This window comes from Panthera tigris, chromosome X (assembly GCF_018350195.1).
Source record: "Panthera tigris isolate Pti1 chromosome X, P.tigris_Pti1_mat1.1, whole genome shotgun sequence".
Lineage (NCBI taxonomy): Eukaryota > Metazoa > Chordata > Mammalia > Carnivora > Felidae > Panthera > Panthera tigris.
Genome location: NC_056677.1, coordinates 58,379,735 through 58,400,148, shown reverse-complemented (window position 1 = coordinate 58,400,148; position 20,414 = coordinate 58,379,735). Strand labels below are relative to the sequence as shown.

General features: G+C 48.5%; 1 protein-coding gene across 1 annotated transcript in view; it reads right to left on the bottom strand.

Annotated features, from left to right (window-relative positions):
* The window catches only part of NHSL2 (NHS like 2), a 70,839-nt gene extending 68,365 nt beyond the window's left edge, over positions 1-2,474 (bottom strand). The window contains exon 1 of the mRNA XM_042973779.1: positions 1,980-2,474. Coding sequence (XP_042829713.1) covers positions 1,980-2,022 — 43 coding nt within the window. The 5' untranslated portion in view covers positions 2,023-2,474. The remainder of the gene's footprint in view (positions 1-1,979) is intronic.
* Positions 2,475-20,414: the final 17,940 nt, after the last annotated feature.

Genomic DNA, 20,414 nt, shown 5'->3' with positions numbered 1-20,414 from the left:
TCATAAGGAGTCTTTCAAATATTTGCAGATATGAAAGCTGAGGGGGCACCCTCCAGGGGTTGGGATGGGAACCTCCTTCACCTGGAGAGGGGGAGTGGTGGGTGTTCTGGCGCGGGTGGCTGGCCAAGCAGCCTGCATCACCCAGCTGAAGGCAGAGGCTGTCTTTGGCCTGCAGAGAACAAAGAAAAGGTTCTGGTCTCCTGCGGTGTTAGAAGGCAGTGCCTGAAGCAAGTCCCTCCATTAAAAGCTACAAGGCAGAAGGTTAAATATAGCCTTTTCCAGTTGTCTAGGGTATAAATTTATGAGATGTCAGATCTGTGTTGGGGAGTGAGAAACGATCTTATCTCTGCTCTGTTTTTAGAGAGTAGCAAGGAAGCAAAAAAGAAGAGAAATACATCTATCTTGACTTTCACCAATGGACAGTGGGCAGCCATGGGAGGATTTTGAGCAGCCGGGTCTGTTCTGTAAAGTTGTGCTCTGATTGCAGAGTGGACATTGGCTGGAGGGGGGCAAGAGTGGAAGCAGGGAGCCCACTGGGAGGGAGAGAGTCAGGGTGCCAGGGAGGTAGCTGTAGAGGTTGGGGGAAGAGAGTCCACTGCAGGGTGGGGCCTGGCCTGCATGGGGGGGGGGCAGGGCGGAGCTTCCCCCCCCCCTGCCCCCTCCCCGCCCCTCTGCTGCAGAAGAGGAAAGCCAGTTCTCACTTGCCCTTGTCTTCCCAAGGGCTGGCCTGATGACTGTGAGAAAGGCAACCTTGCCTGGGTAGCTCAGTCGGTTAAGCATCCGACTCTTGATTTCAACTCAGGTTCGTGAGTTTGAGACCCCCACATTGGGCTCATGCTGATGGCTTGGGGACTGCTTGGGATTCTCTCTCTCCCACTCTCTGCCCCTCCATCCCCCCAAATAAGTAAACATTAAAAATAGAAAGGCAACCTGTCCAAAGACACCCAGACCCCTCACTCCTTTTCAAGACAGCCCATGGAGAATCTGTTTGAAAATCCTTCTTTATCCCCAGGCTTCAGCTGTGCCACCTGAGCCCCCTTTGACCCATCTACTCTCTTCACCCTGTGACATCCCTTCAAAGGCCTGAAGACCAAAGACCACTGTCTTGTGATTCTTCTCCATGCCAAACAGCATGTGGTTCTCACAGTATTTTGTTCTCAGTCCTATTGTTGTGCCTGTCAAACTACCTTAGCTCACAAACTCTTCTTGAGTATATTCCTGCCACAAAGGACCAACTAGAATCCCAGAGACACAACAGGGACTCACAGTGTGTCCTGCCAGCTACCTCTGCAGCCGTCTATAGCTTCCAGTACAATTTTCAAGGGCAGACAACTGCAGTGTCACCTCCCTTGTCCCAGCTCATCCTCTTCACCCAAGCCAGAGAGGAGAACTGGTGTGCCTCAGGACTCTGAACTGTATTCCACCCTACCTCCAGGAGATCTGGCTGGAACTGAAATTAGAAGGCACTCGGTCCTTTGCTAGTAGCATGTGTGAACAGATGACCAGTGAGAAGCATCCCTTTCCTGCTCCTCCCTGCCCCCATGCTTTGGTATTGAAAAAAAAAAAATCAGCATTTCAGCAGGAGTCCAGGAAGTGGATAAAGCCCCAAGATTGACTGAGATGGCATTTGCCACCATCCAAATGAGCAGAAAGTATGTTAGTCGATTTATAGAAAATAAGGGATACAGTATTTCTTATATACACACTAATGACTTGTCGGTCACTGTTATTATTCCTTTATCAGGGTTGGGATGTGATCACATCCACCCTCTCCTCCTCCAGAGCCACCCAAATTTGAATTCATCCTGCCCCTCCTTGCATACTGGTAGTACTAAAGGAACCCACATTACTCCAAGATGGCCCAGCCTGCCTCAGGATAGCTCTGAGTGCAGGAAGCCCCTCCTCCTCAACAACGGGCCCCAATTCCTTCCCTTCTCCCCTCCGCTGAGCATGCGACCCTCCTCCCCAAGACGACTCACCTCCCCGGCTCCAGAAGAGGGTGACAGACTCGGCTCTCTCCATCCTAGTGGTATGGATAACCAAGACTCCACATCCAGCAAATCCTCATGTGAGGGAGAAGTGTGTTGTGGGTCCACGCTGGGGGCAGGAAGCCAAAAGGCTCCACGCTGATCAGAGCCGTGTCCCCAGGCTCCTCAGTGGGTACCCAGGGACTCTTTCTGAACCCCGTTTCCCTGCACCCTAGCTGGATCAGTTTGGCCCCATCAGTTACATGGTCTGTTGCCTGCGAAGTTGTTCCTGGGCTACACAGCCCAGGGAAAGAAAGGCTGGATTCAACAAGCAAGGTTCCTTTCTCCACTTTCCCACTTCCTTCTGCCCCCAGTGCCTACCCACAGCCACACTGGTCCAGAGGGCCCCGCCACAGCAGACGGGTGAGGGGAGCTGTCTGTGAGTTGGTCTTGTCTTTCTCTAGGGAAGGTTCCCAGCCAAAGGCCCGAGTCAGAGCCCCACAGAAGGCTGACCTCCTGTTCGGCCCAGCCGCTGTCCTGCAGTGAGGGGAAATGAGCAGGAACTGGCTGTCTGAGTCAGCGCCCCTGGTCTATTGTCACTGTGTGGGCCCCTTCCTTCCCAGAGGAGAGACTTGCACAGAGATAGGCCTTGTTTTTTGCAGGTCTCTCTCGCACACACACACTTTCTCTCTGGCCCAGAACAAGCTTGTGCACCATGGTTGAATGCAATTCAATTCAGTTTCCCCAACTTTTAGCGAGTGCCTACTCTGGCAGAAGATCATGCCTACAGCACGTAGAGGTCATCTCCCAACATCCTCACTACTGGCACAGGAGCTAATGATGATGAATCCCAATAAGAGGGGAGAAAGCTAAGGCTCAGAGAGGGAAAGAGGCTTTGCCAGGGTCCAACAACCAGAGAATAGTGAGATTCAGAGTCCAACCTTGCTCTCCATGGCATCACGTGGAGAACCCTGCTGGCCTTCTTCACCGCTTCTCCTACCTCCACACTGTTAGCATATTGCAGATTCTAGCAAAGTCTATTTCCCAGGACAGAAAGCATGAGAGAATCATTGGTTTTAAAACATTTAAAACATATCTTGTTCAAAGTTGTTTCTGTGTGTTCAGAAGGACAAGAATCCAGGAAAAACTCACCTGTGCCAGAAGCTCATTACAAAGGGATTCCATGACCATAATGTCAAAATGAGCACAGGCAGACAAACCACACCTTGTCTCATAATCAACTGTCTTGGAAGGGAACCCGTCCTGGGTTCTTGCTCACAGGGTAGAAAGAGAATTAGCAGGAGCTTTGTTCATTTTCTCATTTTTGCCAGAGATGCAGAGAGACAGGGAAGTAGCTTGAGGAAAGGAGTTAGGGCTTCTCCTGGGGGAACCACCTTGTTACCTTAAGGGTACTGAGTACCTCTGGTACTGACTAGACTCTCAACTCCCTAAAGGAAGGGACAGGGGCAGGGCTGAGGGTCTCTAGAGGCCCCATCTTCAGAATTTAAATGTGTATGGCTTGGTACAAAAAGCCATCTAAAAAGATTGGTGAGGGGTGCCTGGGTGGCTCAGTCAGTTAAGTGTCCAACTTTGGCTCAGGTCATGATCTCACAGTTCGTGGGTTCAAGCCCTGCATTGGGCTCTGTGCTGACAGCTTGGAGGCTGGAGCCTGCTTCAGATTCTGTGTCTCCCTCTCTCTCTGCCCTTCCCTCACCCTCTCTCTCTCAAAAATAAATATAAAAGTTTTTAAAAAAATAAAATGATGGGTGAAACTCCCAGACAAGGAGAACGCATTGTGCCCCCAGAGTTGGGAGAAGGTTAGTTTCTAGAAGCAAGGACCATTGATGTCACCAACTACATTCAAGGATTTAAGTAGGCTGAGGCCTAACCAGTGAATGTTCACTGTGTCAACACTAAAAGGGTAACCTTGCAAGGCTGGCTTCCTGGAAGCCTACCCACAGCAGGTTAAGGAGGGAAATGGGAGGGGAGTGGAGACACCTCTCAGGAAGTCTGGTTGTAGTTAGGAAAGAGATAGGGCCATAGCTAGAGGGTGAGGAAGAGCTGGGAGGTTGATGTTTGTCAGGATGGGAGAGATGCTGTGTGTTTTCAAGTCAAGGAGCTTCCCCCAAACTGCTGCTCACCCTGATCTCCACATTCCCCACAGGCTGGACTTCATCTCAGACCAACTGAACCAGAATTTCTGTCATGGATCCCAGGCATTGATAGTGTTTACAGTCTCTCCAGGTTGCTAACCATCACACTAATTCTAAGCAGAGACTGAAGTCCAGTCTTAGCCCGGTGGAGGGCAAAAGTAGCCTGACTGTCTTAGCTCCCTTATGTTGACAGATTAGCATAGTGGCTAAGAAGACAGATCTGGAAGCCCTACTGCCTGGACTCAAATCCCAGTCTCACCTGTGTGCCCTTGGACAAGTTACTTAACTCCTCTGAGCCTCAATGTCTAATCAATATGTTTGTTATATAATTTGCCATTTCTAATCTATGTATCTCCTTTATGAGGCTTAATAAAATTACCTATACTCTAAGGTTGTTGTGTGGATCAAATGTGTTAATATCTGCAAAGCACTTAGAATGCTGCTTGGCTCGGAAGAAGATATGCTGGGGCTGGCCTGTGTCTTCTACTATCCCTCCCAGACCTGCTGGACCTCTACCTGAGGCTCAGGAGGGCATCCCTTCAGAAATGTTACTGGTTTTATCCTCAGCTTGATCTCCCATCAGTTACCATCCTTGGCTCACCTCACACAGGGCTGAATGTGTCATCAACCTCAGCAGTCACTTCTCATCTGGGCCTCTCTGGTCAGGAGTTGCTTGCTGTTGCTGTGGTAGGAAGCCACCATCATGCATGACCAGAGCCATGGTGTTTGGGATGGGAAGAATCTACAAATTAGTCTTGTCTCCTTGGCTGATATTTGCCTTTTGTTCCCTCAACTCAGGTTTTTCAGTTCTTTGGGTGTGAGTCAGGGCAAACTATTGTCCCTGGGTGGGGAAATGGTTGGTGTGTGTCAGTTTCCATAACACAGATCTCACGTTTGGGTGGTTGGAGGCCTGGCGATGGTAGGGATGGAGGCTGTCTTCATCCTAAAAACCAGTGGTGTTGGTTGGGCTCTGTGGCCACCAAAAGAGAACTCAAGTTTTCCACTTTTGCTCTTTATTCTGAGAAGACAGTTCCTGTACCCCAAGCCAGGCCCTGCAGCAACCAGAGAGTAGGAGGGAGCTGGTGACAGAACCAAAGGCTGGGGCACATGTCCAGCAAGATAGTCATGGTGCAGGGATGAAGGTAGTCAAGAGTATGGAAAGGCTGAGGGTGGAGGCATCAGTGTTCAGCAATGAAAGCCAGGGCAGAAGTGTGAGGAGCTAAGTCACAGAAGCCAGAAATTCCAGAAGTCAGGTCCCTGAAGCAGGAGCAAGACCCCAGGATGCTGGATGGGTCAGAATATTTCAAAGGAGCAGTATGCTAGAGATGGTATGTGTCTTTTATCTCCTATGTGGCACAGGAGAGGGGCACATCTTCTCTGAGGCAAGCCTAAGGGGCCTACACAGCACCTGCCCGACCCCCAGGTCTAAACTTCACAAGAGGAATTCATAGAGGTGTCTCTGTGCCACCATTCCCAACACCAGAAAGCAGACTCAAAGAACACACTCCACCCACATGACAAGGAGAAATTGAGAGCTTTATCCAGCTCCCAGGTTCCCACACCCCTCCATCTGTGCTCCTGGAGAATTTGACAGGAGATTGACTTTTTAAATAGAAAATCTGCTATTGAGAGAGATGAAAGTTTCATCAAAGACCATTTACTCCACAGGGATGCAGAGGGCACTTAGGAGGCCGCATTAGCTCAGATTGTTTGGAAGTACTGCCTGGAGGTAATGTGGAGCTGACCTGTCAGTGTACAGGACCTCCTACCAGGGACATCTTTCCTTGTTATCTCAAACATCGTTTTTGCCTATTCTCAATGTCAGAGCCTTGTCTGGTTTCTCCCAGCTTGATAATGGTCATATGGATATGGCCATGTGGCACAGGGCATCTCCATGCTGATGAGGAAATCCCAGAGGGCATAGGGACAGTGTGGTGACTGGAGAGTGGTGGGCAGCGGTGACTGCAGTGCAGTAGGGGGAGAGCAGATGGACTGTGGCCAATGTTAATCTCTGTAGCTGGGTAACCTTGGGCACATCACCTTACTTCTGTGGGTCTATACAATGAAAGTTTTGTGGGAGACGGGTGGTTTCCAAACATGTATCTCACTTTTATTAAAATACTTGGGTTGTATTTTCTTACACCATTCACAAAAATAAACCCAAAATGGATAAATGACCTGAATGTGAGGCAGGAAACCATCAAAACCCTAGAGGAGACAGCAGGAAAAAACCTCACTGACCTCAGCCGCAGCAATTTCTTACTTGACACATCTCCAAAGGCAAGGGAATTAAAAGCAAAGATGAACTATTGGTACCTCATCAAGATAAGAAGCTTCTGCACTGCAAAGGAAACAATCAACAAAACTAAAAGGCAACAAATGGAATGGGGAAAGATATTTGCAAGTGACATATCGGACAAAGGGCTAGTATCCAGAATCTATAAAGAACTCACCAAACTCCACACCCGAAAAACAAATAATCCAGTGAAGAAATGGGCAGAAAACATGAATAGACACTTCTCTAAAGAAGACATCCAGATGGCCAAAAGGCACATGAAAAGATGCTGAACGTCGCTCCTCATCAGGGAAATACAAATCAAAACCACACTCAGATACCACCTCACGCCAGTCAGAGTGGCCAAAATGAACAAATCAAGAAGACTATAGATGCTGGAGAGGATGTGGAGAAACGGGAAGCCTCTTGCACTCTTGGTGGGAATGCAAACTGGTGCAGCCGCTCTGGAAAACAGTGTGGAAATTCCTCAAAAAATTAAAAATAGACCTACCCTATGACCCAGCAATAGCACTGTTAGGAATTTAGCCAAGGGATACAGGAGTGCTGATGCATAGGGACACTTGTACCCCAATGTTTATAGCAACACTCTCAACAATAGCCCAATTATGGAAAGAGCCTAAATGTCCATCAACTGATGAATGGATAAAGAAATTGTGGTTTATATATACAATGGAGTACTACGTGGCAATGAGAAAGAATGAAATATGGCCCTTTGTAGCAACATGGATGGAACTGGAGAGTGCTATGTTAAGTGAAATAAGCCATACAGAGAAATACAGATACCATATGTTTTCACTCTTATGTGGATCCTGAGAAACTTAACAGAAGACCATGGGGGAGGGGGAAGGGGACAAAAAGTTAGAGAGGGAGTGAAGCAAACCATAAGAGACTCTTAAAAACTGAAAATAAACTGAGGGTTGATGGGCATTGAGGAGGGCACCTGTTGGGATGAGCACTGGGTGTTGTATGGAAACCAATTTGACAATAAATTTCATATTTAAAAAAAAGCACCTGGGTTGCACCATGCTAGACAAAAAGTCGGTTTTTCCCACAGATTATTTTTAAGTAGGCTCCGTGCCCAGCATGGAGCCCAATGTGAGGCTTGAACTCATAACCCTGAGATCAAGACCTAAGCTGAGATCAAGAGTCGGATGCTTAACGGGCTGAGAGCCATCCAGGCGCCCTGTCTCACAGAAGATTTTTCAATGTTGACATACAAAAATAATAATATATACACACTGTGCCCCCCAAGACTCCCTCCACACCCCTCTTAGCACTCGTTGAGAAGCCCTGGATTAGGTGATACCTAGGGATCCTTCCTATTCTGACAGTTCTAAGCAGTAATAAAGGCAGCGCACCCATGCTCCTTACTCACTGCATGCCGGCACCTCATTTCATCCTCACCGCCACACTAAGGTAGGCACTACAAAGTCCTCCAGACCAAGGAAGTACTGGACACTCTGAGAGCTTAGGTCACTTGCCTGAAGGCGTACGGCTAGGACATGGCCAAGTGTGGCTGAGAATCCGAGCAGCTGAAGGGGTCTTGACCATGTTCTTTATCAATTATTCTAATCTTCTCTCCATGAAGTTTAAGCATTTTAGAGGAGGAGACAAGCCCACGATATTTCCCAATTATTCCCCAACCATGGCTAAAACCGGAAAGCTTTACTTGCTTAATCAAATGTCAGCAGCACCCAGCACTCAGAGAAGACAAGGTGGATGCCACCTGAGAAGCCACCTAGCAGCACAGGCCAACCTAGCTTTGTTGCCAACAGAGGTGGGACAGTGGCAAACAGTATCTAGTGCTTTTGTCTCAAAATATTTGTATATATACCAGGATAAGGCTTTACACTGTGCAGCATTTCCCACCTCACAAAGCCCTGTGAGACATCCTACATCATTTGTTCTGTACTACAACTTTGTGAGGTGGTGGCAGCTGTTATTAGTATCCTCACATTCCAGATGAAGAAACCACAGATACATTAAGGGGTGAAATAACTTCCCCTGAAGACTCAAAGTAAGGCTCAGGGCTTGGATTCAAACCTGGGGCTTTTCACACTAAATCACACATTTCCCTATTCCCCGTGGCTGCTTCCCATAAAAAGAGGCATTTCCTCTTGCACTGATGTCTTTCAAGTGTGTTTGCTGGCTCAGAGAAATGATATGCTTTGTTTCTCAGCTTGACAGAATGATTTGCCAGTGCAATTGTTCTATATGTTAATGGTTTTTATTTTTTCTTTGCATAAATGACATTATAACAACATTAATGGAAATCTAAGGGAAAGAATAATTCACCAACAAGCCTGCCACTCACAATAAATCAAGTTTTGCTTTTTCCACAATTCCCCTCTAGTCCTTGCTCCTGTGCAGACATAATTTTTACAGGGTATGTAAAGCTCAGCATAGATACAATTTTGTATTGTGCCTTTTATATGGCATACTCATTATCAACATTGACAATGTTTCCCAGCCGACCCAATAATTAGCTCTTTACGGCTCTATCATACTTCAGTGAGATGGTATGCATTGGATTTACTTAGCCATTTCCCTGTTATTTGACATTAGGTGGGCCATTGTAACTTTTTTATACCCACTTTTTGCTTCCTTCCATTTCTAGGCCAGGAAATGTGTGACTATCATGATTGACCTCCAGCCCCAGGGCCCGTGCCTCTACCTCCAACATTCCTATCAGTTGTGGGAGGTGAGGAAAACCAGGAAATACTTTGTTTGGTGGCCTAGAGTTTCAACTTCTTCCATACCACCTTCCAATGGGCTCATTAAGTCAGGTTAGGAAATATGTCTTTGGGAAGAAGGCCCCTAAGGGGGATAGGGGCCACCTGAATCCCTCATAAGCCTCTCCCACTTTAGCATCCATCATGCTGAAATCAAAGATTGTGGGAATTAAAAAAAATGTTTTTTACATTTATTTATTTTTGAGAAACAGAGTGAGACAAAGTGTGAGCAGGGGAGGGGCAGAGAGAGAAGGAGACAGAATCTGAAGCAGGCTCCAGGCTCTGAGCAAGCAGCCAGCACAGAGCCTGATGCGGGGCTTGAACCCACAAACTGTGAGATCATGACCTGAGCCGAAGTCGGACGCTCAACCAACTGAGCCACCCAGGTGCCCCAATTGTGGGAATTTTTTAAAAGTTATTTATTTTTGAGAGAGAGAGAGAGAAAGCAAGTGGAGGAGGGGCAGAGAGAGAGGAGACACAGAATCCGAAGCAAATGCCAGGCTCTGAGCTATCAGCACGGAGCCCAACATGGGGCTTGAACCTATGAACTGTAAGATCATGACCTGAGCCAAAGTTGGATGCTTAACTCACTGAGCCACCTAGGCTCTCCAAAGATTGTGGGAATTCAATAAGCTTATGAATATGAAAGGGCCAGGTCAACTACAATAACGTCTCACAAATGCAATGAGATTATTTCCTCATTTTGTTCAGGTACAGAGAACAGTGGACTCATTTTCATCTTTAAGCACAGGTCACCTTGCTCACAGCACAGGGATGGCTGCTTGGGTTGGGGGTGGTCAGAAAGCAGCACAGTACCAGTTCTTTCTGCATCTAAAGCCCCTCTCAACACCTGGTTTAGGCTTAAATTGAAGTATGCCCCCACTTTCTTGCTAGCTCAGGAATCCTCAGCTCCAGTTTCTGGACACAACACAGAGCCTCCAATGAGTTCAATTATTCCAACAACACAAACGTGCCATCGCACAGACATATGGTGGGGCTTCTAGTGGGCTAGGAATTGCAGTCCTTGTTACTATAGAGATTTGCTAGCCTTACCAGAACAAAGCCACAGAACCCCTCCTTTCACTGCACCCAGTCTCCGAGGTTAGTAACTCCTGCCATGGTTGCAAAGATGCTGAGAAGCACATCACATGGTGCGATAGGAACAAGCCTGACAGTCAGACAGACTTGGACTCCACTCCTGGCTCTGCAACTTCCTTGTCATCAGACCTTTGGGCAGCGCTCTTCCTGAGACTCAGTTTTCTCATCTGTCAAATGGCATCAACAATTCCTGCCTGGAGGGTTAAGTAAAGTTGTGGATGAAAAGTGCTAGCATACATTTTCCCTTCTATGTTCAAACAGGTCGTTCATGTATGCACAGCTATGCACATGCTGTGTACTTCAGGTGGCACTAGCATACATTGCCACCCACCCCCTCCAGATTCATAGGGCAACAGGGCTACAATTTACTCAAGAGGTGGAAGGGGATATGAAAGGTAGTGGCAAATTAATTCCAACTCATGAGCCTGGCAGGCAAGGTTTCCCAGTGTCAAAGCAGCCTATGGCTTCTACATGCTGTGAACATCCATCCTAGTGCTACCCCCACCTGCACTCTTACCTGCTTTGCAGCTGCATTGGTTGCTGGAAGTGGCTCAGCCTGGCTGCTCCCCATGGTCCCCTGAACATACCAGACTCACTACTGGTTCCATTCTTAGGGCAAGACCCATGATGTTCCCCCATCTGCAATCATAATCACACTTCTTTCATTTGAAAAGCAAGTTCAACTTTCTAAAAGTTTTCCTAGCTATCTCATACTACATCTTCCCAACCACCCTTGGGGGGCGGCAGGGTGTGTGTGTGTGTGTGTGCGCTAAGGATGTCTTTTAAGAATTCATGGCTTTTTATAGCTGAAGGATGAAGGTAGCAGAGGCGAATGAGTTGCCTAAGATCACCCTGCTGGTTCACAGGCAAGAGATATCAGAATTCAAGCCTTCTGATACAGGAGTACTGATGCATAGGGGCACTTGTACCCCAATGTTTATAGCAGCACTCTCAACAATAGCCAAATTGTGGAAAAAGCCTAAATGTCCATCAACTGATGAATGGATAAAGAAATTGTGGTTTATATACACAATGGAGTACTACGTGGCAATGAGAAAGAATGAAATATGGCCCTTTGTAGCAACGTGGATCGAACTGGAGAGTGTTATGGTAAGTGAAATGAGGCATACAGAGAAAGACAGATACCGTATGTTTTCACTCTTATGTGGATCCTGAGAAACTTAACAGAAACCCATGGGGGAGGGGAAGGAAAAAAAAAAGAGGTTAGAGTGGGAGAGAGCCAAAGCATAAGAGACTCTTAAAAACTGAGAACAAACTGAGGGTTGATGGGGGGTGGGAGGGAGGGGAGGATAGGTGATGGGCACTGAAGAGGGCATCTTTTGGGATGAGCACTGGGTGTTGTATGGAAACTAATTTGACAATAAATTTCATATAATAAAAAAGAGAAAAGAAAAAAGAATTCAAGCCTTCCAAGGTCTGCTCAATGGCTCTTTCCCACCTTTTGGTAAACAAGTGTTAGCCTTTTTCATCGAAAAGCTCACATTTTACTAGAGGAGATAAGCATGTAACAACAACCTTGAGGCAATGCTTGAGGGGTGCCTGGGTGTCTCAGGTTAAGTGGTTAAGTGTCTGATTCTTGATTTTGGCTCAGGTCATGAGCTCATGGTTGTGAGATTGAGCCCCACATTGGGCTCCGCACTGGGCATGGAACCTGCTTGAGATTCTCTCTCTTCCCCTGCCCCTCCCCCCTCAAAATGGCAATGCTTGAAAGAAGCCAATCTGAAAAGGCTACATACCATATGATTCCAACTCTATATGACATTGTGGAAAAAGCAAAACCATGGAAGACAGTAAAAAGAGCAGTGGCTGCTGGGGTTTGGGGATGGGTAAAGGAGGGATGAGTACGTGGAACACAGAAGATGTTTAGAGCAGTAAAAATACTCTGTACGATACTATAATGATGGGTACATACCATCATACATTTGTCCAAACCCATAGAATATGCAACACCAAGAATGAACTGTAATGTAAACTATGAACTTTCGGCGATAACGATGTGTTAGTATAGGTTTTATCAATTGCAACAAATGTCCCACTTTGGTGGGGGATGTTGATCATGGGGGAGGTTGTGCATGTGTGGGGCTGGGGGGTATACAGGAAATCTCTATACCTTATCCTCAATTTTGTGAACCTAAAACTGCTCTTAAAACAATAATATCTTGGGGCACCTAGGTGGCTCAATTGGTTAAGTGTCTGACTCTTGATCTCGGCTCAGGTCATGATCTCATGGTTCATGGGTTCAAGCACCATATTGGGCTATGCACTGATAGCACGAGGCCTGCTTGGGATTCTGTGTCTCTTTCTCTCTGCCCCGTCCCCTGCTTGTGTTCTATCTCTCTCTCAAAGTAAATAAACTTAAAAATAAATAAAATCTTAATTAAAAAAAGATAGATGAAAAGTACATTGAAAAGACCACACCAGCATATGTACACAGTACCAAATTAGTACAGAGGAGGGAAGGATGAATTCTGTTAATTAATTTTGTATGGAGGAAGGAGATCTGCTGGGGAAGCCTTCAGAGAAGAGGAGACAGCCAGTCAGGCCTTTGAAGGATAAATAGGAAATTGCCAACAGAAGATGGGAGGGGGTGGTTAGAGGGGGCAGTGGGAGTGTTCCAGGCAAAAGAAAGTGCATTTGTGAGAGCATGGAAGTGTTGAATGGGCATGGTGTATTTGGAAAACCACAAATCATTCAAGATGGCTAGATCATCAAATTCGAAAGGAAGTGACAGGAGGTAAGGCTGGAGAGGTAGGTGGGTCTAATCATGGAAAGTGTCCATGAAATGCTACGGAACATATACTTTACCCTTAGAAACTGGTGCTTCCCAAACCTCAGGCAATTGTGTCTCACATTTTCAACTTTTTTTCCATTTCCATGCACCACCTGTACTACTATTTACTTAGTTATTTTATTTAATAAGACTCCTCCCTTTAAAACACTTAATCTTGCCCTAATAAAAAATATATGAGAAACCATGGTTTAGATTTGCTAGTTATATTTTTTCTGATACACATTAAAATATATACAGAACTCTGAAAGGTAAAAACAAAAAAAAGTTTTGTCTATATCACATACAAGTGATCCCCTGGGCCTCCTGGGACAACCAGGGCACACACTGGGGGCAAACCTGATCTCTCTGCCCCAAATGAGCAAGACTTGGGTTCATAGTAAGAGAGTTCAGGGGCAGATCACTCTGGTGGCTGGCTGTGCTAGGCATGGCCAAGAGAAGGGCAAAGGTGGAGGCAGGGAGCCCAGTTCTGGAACAGATCAGAGGTAACAAAGGTCTGGACTCACAGTGACAGTGGGCTAAGAGGAGGGACTGCCAGGTCTCAGAGGAAGACTCAACAATAAATACTTTTGGAATGAATGGATGGATGGATGGATGAAAATTTTAAGTGTGAGGGAGAGAAAAAAAGGAGCAAAGGGTGACTACTTTCTAGTTTGGGTTACTGGAGAGATGGTGGTATCACCAAGAGAAAATGGATGAGAGAAAGGGGAGCCTCTTTGCACTGGTGGAGGGCAGTGCAAGATGTGCTTAGCTGACTGTGAGGTCCTTGTGGGACATTTGGGTGGAGATGGAGCAGTTGACTGTTAGTTTGAGCTGGGAATAGAGATGTGGAGGCTAAGCCCATGGAAGTGGTCTCCAAGTGTGGTCTTGACTTCCAGGGGAGAGGGTGTAGAGTAAGAGCAGTTGCAGGCCCGAGTCAGAGCTCTGAAGAAAGGACATTTGCATGTAAGGGTGGGCAATGGAAGAGGTGCTTTCTTCCTCTATGAGCTTTTCCTGGTGACCTTAGGACAGACCTCCCTCCTGTGATCAGGCCTCACCTCCTCCCTGAGACCACTAGCTGACTGTTTCCTGTGCTTATCTCTTCTCCTTGACCAGTCAATGGGCAGCCTGGGGCTGAGAGGTTAACCAGTTCCTTCTCTAGTTAGCTCAGTGGGACTGAGTGTTCAACCAAGGCTTCTGGGACTGCCTAGGGATGGTGAGTGAGCTGGTGCAGTGCTGGGGAATGGCGAGGGCCAGGAGGTAAAATAGGAGAGGGAGGGAGAAGTGCTCACGAGGCTACCTCCTCATGCTGCCAGAAGCTGGTGCAGCAGCTACTGCTTCCAGGATGACCCTGGATTGGAGCTGGCACTGAAGACACAGAGCCATTTCTAAGAAATGAAATAGCAGCCAGTAACTGTCCCAAGCTGTAGCACCAGCAGTTATGTGGAAAGTTATCCTCAAGCTCCTGTACTGGGCTGCACAGTATCTCCATTTAACACCAGTGGGCCGTGAGCCTCCAGTTGTGTGGCAGAGAAGGAGGATGCTATGAGGTGGTGGCTGGGCCATTCACTTAATAGTGGCCTTAGAAGAGTATGTCCCCAGAAGATTCCAAAGAAAACTCAATGCCCAGAACCTTTGCTGCTGGCTCAGTGCCCCACAGGTGCTCAAATTAAGCCCCCTTAGGAGGTCAAATCAGGCCCAGCTCTGACAGGTGGACCCCAGTGGCAGTTACCCTGCCTGTCAGCACATCCCAAGTTGCTTTTCTGTAGTTTCCCTTGCCCCTACACCCTGTGAGACCCCCATTCTAGGGCCACCTTTAGGACTGGCTGGCCCTGAATGACTCCCCTTAACCACTAGGCCAGCTGAGTTCCCAGGAAAAGGCAGAGGCAACTCTCTGGTCCTGAACAAGGTAGGCTTTCAGCAAGACACCAATCTGTGTGCTGCTTTCTTACTGTAAACTTGAGTTACACTTGGTAATAACTTTCCTTTCCTTCCCACTGGCCCGAATGGTGGATGTGGGCCTTTTGAATGGGTACAGAGAAAACCATGGGCTTCTTCTGTGAGGAGGAGCACTGAGAAGGGAGAAAGGGGGCACCATCAAGATGGAAGGAGGAGGGCAGGGAAGGTACCCCTGGTCCTACTGCATGTGGCCTGATCTGAGATAGCAGTGGAAGGTGCTTCCCAAGTGGCCAAGGATTAGGCAGGAGGGAAAACAGTTGGTGGGGGGAGGGGGGTGAATGGGCAAGAGAAGTTTCATCCACATTACTCTTGCACTGCTTGGAAAGGCGAGCTAGGAAAAGTTGTCTCCAGATTCTGTCTCCCTGATTTCCATACTGTTGGCACCCGGGAAGAGGCCGTTGGGAGGAAGTATGCCAGCACCCTCAAGTCTATGTCTGGAGAGTGCCCAGGGATGAAACGGGGCACGCCCAGGGTGGGAAGGCCACAAGCTCAAGACTGACACATGCTCCTCTCACCCATGCAATGAGGAAAGCTCTCCTCCTCCGGGGCTGGGGCAGGAGGTGGGGGCAGGGCATTACACAGCAAGAAACAGATTCATCTGGATCATTCCGTGCATGCAGCATATGAGGTAAAGCCAGGAGAGGTGTAGGTGTACAGTGCTAGGTGGGGTGGGGGGGAGATGAAGGTTTGAATAACAAAGGAGTCTCATAAAGGATAAGCCATGCATGGTTGCAGGTCTTTGCCTATTGGATCCAGACAGAAAGCACAATCCTAGCAATAAACTTCAGTCCAAGGCACGTTGCTCACTTCCCTGACGCTCCAGCCACCTTCCAGAGGCTACATGGGGTTGTTGGCAAAGAGGCTGGCCCTTGTCGGCTCAGGGAGCTCTGACTTATGCAATTCGGGCTGGCGCGGGAGCAGCGGAGCTGGGAGTACACCCACATCTCCCTCGGGCTCTCTCCCCGCCCCCTGCCAGCCCCTGCAAGTCACGCCAAGGGTCAGGGGCCCCGCTTGGCTGCAGCTGGGGAGGCCCTTGCTGTAGAAGCCCCAGAAAAAGGAGGGAAGGGAAGAGAGTACCTGTTGCTGAATGCATCCTGCTTTGGCTCTTACTCCTCGGTTGCTTGTGTTGAGAGTTGCCCATCATTCTGTTCTGGACTGGCAGCCGCCCCGTGGCTGCCGCCGCCGCCGCCTCCTCCTCCTCCTCCTCCTCCTCCCCCTCCTCCTCTTCCTCCTCTGCCTGTGCTCCTCCCCAGGTGCTTACATCACCTCAGCTTTGCTTCTCACACACATGGCTCATCCAAATCCCACTTGTGCCCCTGGCACACAATTGTCCAGACCTGACCCTCTCACTTGGACTAGAGCCTGCTAGGAGCTTCTCTCAGCCTCTCTCTCGCCCTCCCTCCTCCCCCACTTCCTCTGTCTCTGTCTCTGTCTCTCTCCCTCCCCCTCCCCCTTGCTTAGTGCTCTACTCAGCTTGAGCAGCCCAGGTTCCAGGAGAACCCTAGCGAGCCCTGAGCGCAGTCCCCGCCTCATCTGCCTCTGCAGACGGGACCAGCACAGGCACCCTCAAGTACCTGACTCGCCCGCCCTCACCGTCCCTGGCTGCCTCTGCTCTCAGCGCTGTCATTTCTGCTGCCGATCCTCGCTCAGTCTGCAGAAGCTTGCAGGAGCGAGGGGCCAATAACAATCCAGGAGTGTGACAGGGACCAGTGGAGGAATGTGCTACCCAGGAATTCTAAGTGATAAAGCTCCCTGCTCCACTGGGGGATGGATCCAGTTCTGTAAGTGACAGCTGCCAATGGACCCTGGGCTCTAGTCCTGACGGAGACCTTGGAGAAATTTTGGCAGAGCACGAGGCTGCCAGGCTGCAGGCTTGGAGCTAGCAGAGCGAGATGCCTCTCATATACCCAATGTGGCCAACAGGCGTACCTGCCTCTTTGCAGACACACCTGAAGCCTCGCTCCACCCTCCCCTCCCTTGCCTGCTTTGCCTTCCCAGGGGGAGGGCTGAGCTGGCAGCCCAGAGATTCACCACCTGGAACTGGGACCCTCAGCAGCCAATAAGAGGGCTCCTTCCATGAATCCCACTGTAAATCCCGCACACTCTCGCTCTTCCTTCTCCCTCCCACCCCCTCCTCACAAGCAGGCAGCTGCTCACTGCAAGTGCTGCAGCCCTGTGGGATAAGTGACACAGGGCAGGTTGTGCTGGCTCAGCAGCTCATTCCAGCCTTAACAGCCTGGCAGTGAGGAAGGGCCACGGCTCCTGGAATCAACTGTGTCACAGCTAGACAGCCTTGACTGACTTTACTTAGTGGACTTGTGGTCCTGTCCAACCTGATGTCATCAGACTCAGGCTCACAGACCGGGGGACCCATCTATCATAGTCGTGGCCACAGAGCACAGTGGGTGCAGGCCTGGCTAGATCCTCAGTCTGGCAGACTTGGAGCACTGTCCCATCCAGAAAGCAGAGCTTCCTAACTTTGGGACAAGAGGTCTAAAATGGGATCCATCCATCCATTCATCCACCCACTCACCTACCCAATCACCTTGTACTAGGTGCCGGGGACACGGATATAGTAAGTCACCATCTAGGAGGGGTGACCGACACATCCACAGACCATAACAGTACAAGGGGATCACTGCTACACCAGGGAAAGGGTCCACATGTTGTGGGAGCACCAAAGAGAAACTTCTTCAGTGGAAAAGTTGGAGATACCCTCCCAGAGGAGGGGACACTTGGACTGGGTCATAGAAAATGAAGACGAGTTGGCCAGACCCACAAAGAGAAAGGGCATACTGTTAAATATTTGGAATACTACCCCTGCTAGGATAGGAGCCTCTCCTACCAGGCCCCCAACCGCCAAGGGTCTCCTCAGTTTTCTTCAACAATTCCACATACATCACCTAAGGCTCACCTCTGCACCAGACTGAGGCTACAGAGGGAGGCAGACACTGACTTAGAGGCTCCCCCAGCTTAGTTGGGAGACAGATAATTATACAGAAAAGTCACAGGATGGTATGATCCTTGCTTGTGCTTTGCAGCTCACTGAAGAATGTGGCAGGAGGCCTCCAAGGAGACCACCCAGAGACCAGAAAAGAGGGTTGGGGAAACAGAGGTCTCAGAGCAAGTGTAAAAGACTGAGAGGGAAGCATCTTGGGAAAATGGATGTATGAATATGGTAAAAATCTTGAAGATTTATGAACATGGAAAAACCCCTGAAGGTGAGGTTTGGGGAACATTTGGTCCCTGCCCTCTTACCTACCTGTGGTGGGTCCTAGATACGAGTCTTGGTAGGTTCAAGGTTGAAAAAAATGGACAGAAGAGAGGCTGGAAGAGACAGAACCATGAGATCCTGAGATGGTTCTAAAATGCATGGGACACACTGGAAGTCAAGCCAGAATTGAACTCCACTGGGTTGTGCATTTGGGACCCCAGATTATATTCCCAGGGACCAGCAGAGGAAGCTCAAATAGGAAAAGGCATGTTTGGGAGTGTTTAGAGAGTAAGGGGATGGAGGGTGGGGCTGAGGAATGAGTGAATCATCATAAATGGAACACACCCATGTACCTGCTCCCCAGGCCGAGATGTTGAGCCTGAGCAGGACTACAGAAGCTCTCCTTGAAGCAATTTTTAGCCATCATTGCAGATCTTCTCACACAACCCTGTCAGGTAGATAATCTTAGTTCTATCCACTTTATAGGTACCTAAATGGAGGCTATGACAGGGGAGGCAGTGTGGCCAAGGTCCCCACTGGCTCCTTCCACTGGGCCTAGACGTGTCCTAAAGTTGCTCCCAGAGAAAAACCAACAGAAGAGAACAGTGGACAGAGAACACCTCCTTTCTCTCCGCATCCCCTCTGCCCCATCATTTCTCTCTCCTCTTCTCATCTGAACTTCTCATAATGAGACTCTACACCCCGGGTCCCAGGTTCTCACCTCCTCTTCTCTGTTAGCCCCAGTGAAGACCCAGCCCCTTCTCATTCCCAACCCCCCAGAGCTTCCCTCACCCAGTCGCCAGTGTCCCTGGGGCCACAACCAGTAAGAGATGATTTCACATCTTTTCTCACTGGGCCTTTCTGCTCTTTTTGCCGCTGGGGGTCACACACTCCTTCCTGGCTAAATGAACCCAACTAGTACATGAGGTAGACAGGATTTGGGACCCTGTCTATCTCCAAATTCGGTACTTTCTCCACCTTATCCCTCTTTATCATCTCAAGTGGATGGGAAATATTTTTAGGCATCTTTAACACTTCCTTCCTTCCCATCCATTTACTGAGTCCTGTAAGTTGTTCCTCAGAACTGTTTCATATACAAGCACTTTTTAAAAAATTTATTTGAGAGAGAGAGAGACGGCAAGTGCAAGCAGGGGACGGGCAGAGAGAGAGGGAGAGAGAGAGTCCCAAGCAGGCTCCACACTGTCAGCACAGAGCCTGATGCAGGGCTCGATCCCATGAACCATGAGATCATGACCTGAGCTGAAATCAAGAGTTGGACACTTAACTGACTGAGCCACTCAGGGGCCCCTTCATATCCAAGCACTTTTCAGTGTCACCTCTACTTCCCTCAGCTTGGTCCCAGCCACCATTATCTCTCCCCCTGGAACACTGCAGTGAACATCCTCTTCACCGGGCTCCCTGTTTGCATCCCTATGTCCTATAATTTATTCTTCACACAGCAGCCAGAGTGAGCCTTTACAAATGTAAACCAAATCCTATCATTCCATTGTTTGGAACTTCTCAATGATCTGCTGTCTCAAGTGTCAAAGTCATGCTCTCTAGCCTATACCCAGAACTGGCCCCATGTGACCTCTTCACCTTTTCTCTTTATGTCCTGAAATAAACCCACCCGTCTGCCCATTCGATCTATGGGATTGCTCATTCTATTCTTTACCTTGTCCTTGTGATTTATCACTTAATGGCAAAGCAGCCCAAGAAAGGCTTTGGAGTCAGAGAAATCTGAATTTAAATCCTCACTCTGCCATTTCTACCTCTGTGTGGTCTTGCAAAGTCTCTTAACCTCCCCAGCTTCAGTTTTCCTCATCTGTATGATAGGGGATGGAAACATCTAACTAGAGACTTCTGTTAGGGGCACCAGGCATATAGTAGGCACTTGCTAAAAAGTGTTTCTCATCCCTTTCTCACTGTCTCTCCTCTGTGCTGCTCCCAAACCATACAGCTCTTCAAACTTCAGCTCAAACCCCACCACCTCATTAAAGCCTTCTCCCCATCCACTTCCAGTCTGCAGGGCTCACTATTTCCTCTGAGTACCTTTAGTCTTGGCTGTCTGAGCCACTCAATTTGTCCCTAAACATAGCTGCCCTGGGATTGTTAGAAATCTTCCATGGGCTCATGAACCTTCTCTGCTCTTGGCAGCTTGTGAGTTCCTTGAGGGATGTGTCAGATTTTGGACCCTTGAGTCTGCC